The sequence below is a fragment of the Gouania willdenowi genome, chromosome 10 (genome assembly GCF_900634775.1).
Source record: "Gouania willdenowi chromosome 10, fGouWil2.1, whole genome shotgun sequence".
NCBI lineage: Eukaryota > Metazoa > Chordata > Actinopteri > Blenniiformes > Gobiesocidae > Gouania > Gouania willdenowi.
The window spans coordinates 23433558-23443721 of record NC_041053.1 but is presented as its reverse complement, the minus strand read 5'-3'; the positions used below and the strand labels follow the sequence as shown (position 1 = coordinate 23443721).

General features: G+C 33.9%; 2 protein-coding genes across 3 annotated transcripts; one reads left to right on the top strand and one right to left on the bottom strand.

Moving 5' to 3' along the window:
* Window positions 1-4802, top strand: bnip1a (BCL2 interacting protein 1a). 2 transcript variants are annotated; one of them, XM_028459473.1, is made up of 6 exons: window positions 12-157; window positions 1743-1835; window positions 1947-2038; window positions 2761-2865; window positions 3715-3833; window positions 3973-4802. In XM_028459473.1, exons 1-6 carry the CDS (start codon window positions 77-79, stop codon window positions 4170-4172), a joined length of 690 nt encoding a protein of 229 aa, XP_028315274.1. In that variant the 5' UTR covers window positions 12-76; the 3' UTR covers window positions 4173-4802. The 2 variants fall into 2 exon arrangements, with proteins under 2 accessions (XP_028315273.1, XP_028315274.1); XM_028459472.1 differs by having other exon boundaries at window positions 1-157; window positions 1743-2038.
* A 3014-nt stretch (window positions 4803-7816) lies between these two features.
* Window positions 7817-9766, bottom strand: nkx2.5 (NK2 homeobox 5). Its single transcript, XM_028460197.1, has 2 exons — window positions 9388-9766; window positions 7817-8397 (listed from the first exon to the last, which is right to left on the bottom strand). The coding sequence occupies exons 1-2, from the start codon at window positions 9764-9766 to the stop codon at window positions 7817-7819; spliced, it is 960 nt and encodes a 319-aa protein (XP_028315998.1).
* Window positions 9767-10164: the final 398 nt, after the last annotated feature.

Below are 10164 nucleotides of genomic sequence, written 5' to 3'. Positions count from 1 at the left end.
GCGCATGAACGGATCTCACTAACCGTTGCTCTTCAAATGAACCTTCCTGCTTTCCGTAGTCTGTGTTGTTGGCAACATGGCGTCATCGGAAGTCCACGTCCGAATATGTGAACAAGAAATCCTGAAATATGACCTGGAAATCAAAGCTCTCATTCAGGTGCGATTATCTCTGCGGTAAGACGGTTTAGTGCTGCGTTAGGACGGCTGGACTCCTCTGCCTGTCATTGTTAATAATGTATTTACCACTAACTACTGTAATGTATACTATTTATAGAGATACACTGGTGGCTGTACCATAAAACATTAATTATTGGACCTATCTGCTTCATAATGTCTTATACTGGGACTGTGAATTTTGGAGAGATGTGTATAAGAAACAAAGGAAATCATGTCTTTATTTAGGGTAGAGTTTTTCAACCTTGGGGTCGTGACCCCATTTGTGGTCGCCTGAAATGCCTAGTAATTGATTAAAATGTTTTTATAAATAAATTATATTTATTATAAATAAAGTCTTATTAATATTTTATATATATTTAAATCAAAACAAAACACGCAATCTTAAACACTATATTCTATGCTTTCACTGTATGAATAAAAATGTAATTTAAATAAAAATGCAGTATAAAAATATGTGATCGCGCAATTTGTCATTCATTCTGTGTTTGTAACGCTGTAGCAAACATGATCAAAAACTAATTCCAGAAATTAAAAAAAGTATTTGGGGTTGTGGGAAATTTTTAGTTTTTGCCTTCAGATGTTTGTGTATTCGGCGTCTGATGATACGATACGATTTGCATGTTACAGTAGGGCTGTGCAATTAATTGAAATTCAATTACAATTTCAATTATTACACCCAACGATTACAAAAATAACATAATTGAGAAAAAACAATTATTAAAAATAATAATACATATTTTTTATTTTACATACACTATTTGCTAAATAAAACAAACTTCTGATTTCTACAAATAATAACTAACTTTGAGTTGTTTTATTCAGTGCTACATGTTTTATTCATGTTTAAAGAATGTATTTGACATTGTTTTGTACAAAAATAAATAACTTATCGTTTGAATAATTGTGATTTCAATTATGACTAAAATGATCATGATTATTATTTTTTCTTTAATCGAGCAGCCCTATGTTACAATACGATATATCCCGATACTAAACAGTACGTTATAGATTGTGATATCAATAATTACTAAAAAAAAAAGTATTATCAATAATTACAAATTTCACTTTTGCAAGTACAAAATGGTAAAATATAATACATAAACTTCAATTTATGTCATTTGTTTTAATACTTGCGAGAACAAGTAAATGTAACTAACTGTAATTGAAGCACCAATACAAAAAACAAGAGGTATGTTTATCAAACTGTCAAATTACATTTTTCAAAAAAAATAATTAACTTTTGCTTCTACAACAGATTTTGATTCTATTAAGTTCTTAAATTCTTAAAAACAAAAAAAAATTAATAATATGAATAATAACCACAAATGGCTATAAAAGTGCCCAGTATGTTTTGTGAAAATAAAATCAACTTCCAAGCTAAAACGCATAAGGGAGTGAGGTAGTTTAACAAGGTCTGATGTGGTTCACTGACACCCAGTGTTTACCTTCTGTGCATGTTAGCAAAATAAATGGCTTTTCTTTAGAAAGAACATGATTTGGATATTTTTTTGGTATATCGCAGCATCAGTTTTTTCATACACCCTTAATTTTTCTGGTCTTTACAGGATATCATTGCGTGCTCAGGGCCTCAGAGCAAGCTGACACAACTGAACACGGATGTGAAAAAGAATTTCCACAACCTCAGGTCACGGATTCAGGTAATTTCAACATTTGCATATATATATATATATATATATAGAGTATTGAGATCAATGCGTGTAAATTTGCTTATTTCCTCATGTCAACGTGTTTCTTTGTTTCAATGGAAGGACTTGGAACAAATGGCAATGGAGCAGGATAAAGAGTCAGAGAAACAGATTTTAATCAGTCAGGTTGAAGGACACAGGAAACAAATGCAGAGGTAAAAAAAAAAAACAACGTGATTCTTGCATTTTATAAAACCTCACTTGGTTTAAAAATGTTCCTTAAATTTTTTTTTTAATTATTCCACTTTGTAATAATAAGCCAGTGGTTCCCAGCCTTTTTGTGGTCGTGACCCCATTTTGATTTCACACATTTCTGGTGACCCCAGAGAATGATTGTTTTTTCTAGAATTTGTTGTTGATCATGTTTGTTAACCCTCCTATTAGCCTCTAAAACAGCTTGGGGTCAAATTGACCCCCAGAGGAAGACAAATGCATTCAATATGTGTTCAACACAATGAAAAAATATGAATCAATCAATTGTACCCATCGAATTAGAAAAAGTCATGAATTACGTCAAAATAAAGTCAATTATTAACTAATTCAAACATTGAAAGGGGTCAAATTGACCCAAAGAATAATAGGAGGGTTAAAGTGTGTTCCACATTTTATTTTAACTAGATTTATATTGGAAAAAGTTTAAGAATAGAATACAGTTGCTTGATATTGTGTGTGATGTGTTAATATGAAAAATATATTTTTTAAATCTAAAAATGCAATTTTAATCAGTCGTATTTTTTTTTTTTTTTTTTTACCAATTACTAGATATTTCAGTCGACTCCATTTTAATTCCAAGCGACCCCACATAGGGTCACGACCCCAAGGTTGAAAACCCCTCATATGAAGCTGTTTTTTGTGTATTCTTCTGTATGTTTTGCAGTAATCAGACAGTTTGGAGGAAAGCCAACTTGGCCAGCAAACTCACCATTGACAACATGGAAAAGCAGGACCTCCTTAATGGGAGTAATGGTGCTGTTAGACATAGGTGAGGTGACAGGACAGTTGTTTTTTTTCAAAAGTGACCCCGTTTTGGCAAGAAGTTCACAAATGTTTGGAAAAGGTTCTTTGTACCTGAATTCCCTTTGAATTTTTGTATTTGTACCTAGGCCTAGAAACCCCTAATACAACTCAAACAGATACATATTTATTTTAATATCAGCTAAAAAAAAAAAAAAAACCATGAGTAGAAAATGGTTCCAAGCAGACATACCAGGAATTCAAGAAATGTACAATATTGTTTACCAAATATTTGTGATGGAGAGACTTACTCTGTTTCTGAGGCTTCAAAGGGATAAATTTAACATGTATTTGTTCAAATGGAACATTTTATTTTATTTTATTTTATTTTATTTTATTTTTTGTTGTAAAAAAATATGACTATATATATATAATTATACCATTTATTGTTTATATATATATATATATATAGAATACAATCAGGAGCAATCACTTACACATTGGTACAATTTTAAGTGTTTGAAATTGTTTGCCATAAATGTTAACCTACAGTGTTTCCATATTAATGCATACAAGTGTTTGTAATTTTGGAATATTGTACTGCTTCTAATGTAAATATTCTGAACAAAATCAATAAAAATGTTACCTTTAAAATTGTTAAGTTTTAATATCATTAATTCTTCGTGTAGATATTTAGACCAGTAACTCACTGAGCTGCGTTTTTTGTTAGAGAGATCCATTTTAATAATAGTAAATATTGATATGAATATGTCTGTAGTACACTTGGTGATACATTTAAATGACGTTCTTCAAGAAAATGAAATGTAAGCAATAAATAAAATGACTCAAACTAATAGGAACGCCACTTTTCTGTCAGGAAGCCGACTAAGGAGGATTTGGCCCAAACATCAACAAACATCACAGAAAATCTGATGAGCATCAGCCGGATGATGGCCCAGCAGGTCCAGCAGAGTGAAGACACCATCACAACGCTAGGTTCGTCAAATTATCTTTAATTTGGGCTGTGAAAAGGATAACATGGAGTTTTTTTTTTTCTTCATTGGATTCATTTGATATGCTTTTTCCAATGTGCGTTGATTGACTTTTTTTTTTTTTTTTTTTTTTTTTTTTAAAGCAACTTCTTCAAGGACAATCCATGAGACGAACGACGAGTTTAAAACCATGACGGGAACCATTCAGCTGGGCAGAAAACTCATCACCAAGTACAACCGTAGAGAGCTCACAGACAAGCTGCTCATCTTCTTAGCGTTGGCTCTTTTTCTTGCAACAGTTCTGTACATACTAAAGAAGCGGCTGCTCTTCCCCTTCCTGTAGATGTGGTACATGCTAACATTTCACATGACACTGAATACAAACCACTTTAAACGCCGCCTCCCGCTGTACACATCATGTATACACACAAAAAAAAGAGCAAATCAAGCTCTTAAAAACTAGGCATGTTTATTTTTAGACAATATTTTGTCGAAATTCCTGAAAAATGTAGAAAATGACATTAGAAATGATTTTTTATTTATTTAATTTAAAAAAAAAAAAAACTGCTTTGCAAGTACAAGTACAATCCTGTATTTAATGGATAATTTTAAAAAACAAGTAATATATTTAATCATTTTCCACACAAAAATGATTTAGAAATAGTTAAACATACCATGTGGCTGTGCCATGAGGAAAGATTAATTAGTCAACGTTCAAACATAATTGCTTTATTTTATGCCGCTGTAACCATCATGTTTATTCTGACCCAACCAATAATGCTTTGTGATGCTGGAAAAAAAATCACTTCTGTCAAAAGGGTTTGATTTGCCAACACAATCCAAATGATGATTTCTGTGCTATTTAAAAAAAAAAAAAAAAAAAAACGTACTGTATAATGTGATTTATATAACAAAATCTGTGATGTCTTTGCAACAGACAATAAAAACTATCTTTTGAATGCATCAAATTTGCCTGAAAAAGTATGAATTATGAGCATCAGAGAGCTCTGCACAAGAAGAATTATCAGCCTCAACAGTAGCAGAGATAGTAAAGCATGCACCTCTGCCTCTCTTCAGATAAGAGCCGGAAAAGCTGAATATTCCAACGATTTCTCTCTCCCTTTTCAGCCACCGTGGAGGGCGAGAGAGGATATATTTAGGCTTGAGCAGAGCTCTTATCTGACGCTGCCTTATCAACACCAGGGAGGAGAGGGCGGCCAGGGGACCTACCCTACATGACCTTGCTATATACCTCTTTGCAAACAACACAGAGGCTCCGGCTTATGGGCTTTCAAATAAGCTTCACATGTTAAATTATGTGACTAAAGTTTGTCCAAAAAAAGGGAAGACGGGCGACCTAAGTGTGTAGAATCCTGAGGGACGAATGAGAACCTGCTACTCATGTGAAGTGGTGACAGTTTTGTGGCCCGTCCCTAAACACCGCACACTTACACCAGGCCTCAACTTGGACTATTCCTGCAAACAGTTCTGATACAATCAGTCAAGTGGAGCAGAACAGAGCATTGGACAGTTGTGACACCAACCTGATGGTGTAAACATGGAAACTATAGGCCTCCAACACCAGTCTCAGAGGAACACATTATAAACAAGAAGACCTGGTCATCAACATCCCCCGTCAAAAAAAAAAAATGGAACAAGGGCAAAAATTCAGAAAAAAAGAATTGCGCGCTTCTCATTTTTAAACTCCATCAAAGTATTGATACCCTGAAGCCACACACTGAATTTGGTTATTGTATCTTAAATAGTTTCTAACAAAAGCTGTAAACTTTGAGATACCACGAACAGAGTAAAAAAACGGAACAAGGGTGATAACTCTGGAAAAAATAATTGTGCGCTTCTGATTTTCGAACTCCATCAAGGTATTGATACCCTGAAGCCACACACTGAATTTGGTTATTTTATCTTAAACAGTTTCTGAGAAAAGCTGTCCACTTTGAGATACCTCGAACTGAGTAAAAAAATGTAACAAAGGCAATAACTCTTGAAAAAAATAATGGCGTGCTTCTCATTTTCGAACTCCATCAAGGTATTGATACCCTGAAGCCACACACTGAATTTGGTTTTTGTATCTTAAACAGTTTCTGAGAAAAGCTGTCCACTTGAACTCGGATGGACGGACACACGGACGAAGCTCAAATATATTATATTCCACACTTTGTGGCGGGGTTACCCAATTAAGAAAGTAATGAATTTACAAGATGAAAAAAAAGTTGGTTGGAGACCCAACAATATATTTACATAAGATACAAGTCAATATTTGGTTTCAACTATTTAAATCCTTTTAAAGCGTTTCTAATCAAGCCTGGATTTTAAATATATTTTAAAAGTCAAAGTCATGCTTTCACGTGTGAAGCGTGTGTGTGTGGCTGACAGTAGTCGACACTTTTCACTGCTTTGTGCTTTCAGCGTAAATATTTAAGCATTTTGAGGGACGCTCTCTAATAGCCACTTGAATGTTTTAAGCTGACATAAAACATGAGGGTTGCTTTGGAGGTTCATGTTCCATTAGAACCATTGTATATGCATTAAAAAAAAAACAAAAAACTTTTATTATAGTTTAAATATCAAAACTTAAATTATTTATGTTTCCCTCATTGGATATCAGGGCTCAAACTTTGGGGGATTATTTTCAAAATATACAGTATTGAAGATTTTCTGACAAAATAATGAAAACAATTGAAATTTTAATTCATTTATATGGTTAAAAAAAAAAAAAGTATTGTATCTACAAAATGTATGGTAATTTGGCTAATGGAATAGTCTAATTTTTCATGTATATTTAATATGACCTTTAGCTTTTGTGAGCACATTTAGTGTTTCTGTATCTATTGCATAAAACTTATTCATATGTATGTTTGGATTTGCATTTATTCAAGTAATTGCTGTATTTTTAATTTTATTTTTTACCAGTTCGTAACCAAGAGAATCTGATTTTTGAATGTACCACTAATTGTTCTACTATTTTTCTGATTACATCATAAGACCAAGATGAAGAAGACTCAATAAGTTACTTGTAATTTTAAAAATCTGGTATATAGACGTACTTTTTAAGAGATTACATCCTCAAAGATTTTTCAAAATAAAATAAAAAATGAAATGTGTGAAAGGCATAAGATAAGATGTAAGTGTAAGAACTTCAGTTTAAGATTATTAATTAAGGTTTTTAAGTTATTATTGAGACAGAGATTTAATATGGACGTTGGTTATTGTGTATTTTGTGAAGTCGGGACTGAGGATTTGGATCATCAGTTTTTGGAGCGATGTTCGGAATTGGTTTCACTCTAAAGGGATTCAACTTAACATGTTCAGTGTATCAGATGTGAAACTTGCCTTGTTTGTTGATGGTAAGAAGATTGATTTTGTTTTGAATAATATTGTTTTGCATTGGTAAATACAAGCTTATACTCTTTGACAATTCTTTATAGCATAAATGCCTCTAGACTTAATTCATTTCTGAAAAAACTTTATATTTCTCAACAGCCTTTTTTTTATTTTATTTTTTTATTGTAAGTACATTGTTTTGCTCTTTGGTTCATATATTTATTTATTTATTTATTTACTGTTTGTTTTGTTTGAAAGGTGGATTTTTCTTTGTACTTATGTACTTAAAAAAAACATAAAAAAACAAAAAACCCATACCTTTATTATTTTTGATAAAGTTTTGGAAGAAATTAGCCATTAAAAGTCCATAAACCTTTAAAAAAAAAAAAAAAAAAAAAAAAGTACTTCTTTAAATTTAATGAATCTTCCCTAAAAGTGACCTTTTTTTTTTTTTTTTTTTGGCCCATATACAAATTTACGATTTTGTTATTGGTTTTAAATATTTAAATTGTTTGAGTACATTTTTTTTTAAATTTAGTATTTATTTTTGCTTGAATATTAAAGTGTGCTAAAAGGAAAAACGTATCAAAGTTAAGCAGCAGTAGCAGGATTTTTCCTCATTATTCTCAGTAATCCTTCTGTTCTTCACCATGTCCTAATGCCATGCAGGGAGTGGGACACTCCTGCTGCAGAAGAGAAGCCGTTGTGCACACTCTGCTCTCCGTAGTTCATGTAGTGGTTCGGGGAACCCTGCACCGTGTGGCCCGGTGCTGAGGCGTAGTTACAGCCGTAGTTTGTGTTACAGCCCGGGCTGTAGTTGCTAAAAGCCTGGTAGTTGTTATATGTGAAATGGTTAATGTGACCCATGCTGTAGGGCGGGTTGTAAGCAGTGGCCTCGGCCGCCAGGCAGGGCTTCCCGTCCCGGACCAGCACTGGCACAGATACCCTCCGAGGCGGCGGCAGGGACACCATCTCCAGGCTCTGGTCCTGGCGCTGCCGCTTACACTTGTACCTCCGGTTCTGGAACCAGATTTTCACCTGGGTTGGGGTGAGTTTGAGGAGCCCGGCTAGGTGGTCTCTCTCCGGGGCAGACAGGTACCGTTGCTGCTTGAAGCGGCGCTCCAGCTCATACACCTGGGACTGGGAGAAGAGAACCCGTGGCTTCCTACGCCTCCTGGACCGGAGCCGGTCTGACTCCTCTGGCTGCCCCTGGACCCTGAATTCACCTGGAAATCACAAACAACCAAAACAGTAATATTAGGAGGGAGATTTAGGTAAAAAAAAAAAAGAAAAAACATTTATTATGTAACATATGATATACATTTTCTTTTATTTAGAAAATTGTTAATAATTGATGTAAAAATTATTTAAATAATAATCATTTATGATTTATTCAATAATTTAATTTAAATGTAATTAATTAAAGAACGAAAAAAGTTATATTATGAGGAAGATTTTTTGTTATCTTTATTGCAAAATTGTATAGGTTTTATTTAAAACAATTCTCAATCATTAATTTGAAATATCTTAAACTGCAGTATAACTGAATATCCTATATTTATTAGCACGTAGATTAAAAAGAGTGCTGGCAATTCAAGGTTTATATATGACCACAGAATGATTTTATATTGCAATAGTGAGAAAAAAAAATCAAACCTGCTCGTTTAATACCTTTTTCTTATTTCAAATGGACATGAAGCACCTATTTTTGAGAAATAACAATAAAATAAAATGAAATTTAAAAAAGGCCTACATCACAAGCCAAAGCAACGTGCTATATATGCTTTATGTTAAGGTTTCGTTTATTCAGACATTTTTCAGGGAGATTTGATCTGTGTCCTGACGTGTATATGTATGTATATATATATATATATACATATATATATATATATATATATATATATATATATATATATATATATATATATATATATATATATATATATATTTTTTTTTTTTTTTTAAAGAAAACAAAATTACCTTGCTGGAATTATTATACTGACCTTTATGATTAAAAATAAAGTGGTGTTTTTGGGTTTAGGCTACTTATATTGTTGTGGATTTTGTTCTGTTTTTCTGCATAGATCTTCACATTAAACATGTCTCAATATTTACCATGTAAAGCATCGCGATTTTGCCTTGTAATCCAAAGTCACACAGTGATAATAGTATTAATAATAGTGCCATAAATCAAAGCTCATGAACCATGCATACACCTATAATCCCATAAATCCTCATCAACTCACCTCCACTTGTTTTCTCCTCACACTGGGACTTCTCATCCTTCTCCACCTCCATCTCTGTGGACCTCCTGTCATAAGGTGTCAAAGCGAAGTTGAACGCGTTTCCACCGCTGGTTCTGGAGCCGTGTTTGTCCTCAGTGAACAGAGGGACTGCAGAGGGCTGGGGGCCCCGGTGAGGCCCGTGCCTCAGGCGGCTCAGCATGCAGGAGGAGGGGGATGTTGGAGGTGCGCTGCAGCATGAGTCCATCCGAGAGGAAAGATCCAGAGAGGACACCATCAGACCAGGACTGTGCTCCAGGTTTAATATATCCTTTACAGAGAAGGGAGTGGAGGTGCTGGGACCGATGAACATTGCCAAGGACTTAAAAAAAAAAACGATTAAAACGTCACATGGGCAGATACAAAGATGTCAACAAGCCTCCTCTTCTTTCTGGGGTTATTTACTTGGTTTAAGTAGAGGTTTGGTTTACCAGACTGATCCCAAGTGTGAAGTGTGGATTTTAAGTGTTCTCCCTGTCTAAATGTTTCTCTCTCTCTCCATTAGTGACGTCATGATCAAGGAGGCGGGTCAGAGTGTCTCAATGGTCTGCTTTAAAAAAAAAAAAAAAAAAATCCTTGCTCACACCCACCTGATTACCTCATAGAACAACTAAAGGTGTAAGAAAAACGATTTGGCGATTTATCGCAATATTATCAAAAAAATTATAATTGTGCGAACATATGACACCCGGTCACTAGGTGTCAGGGTGT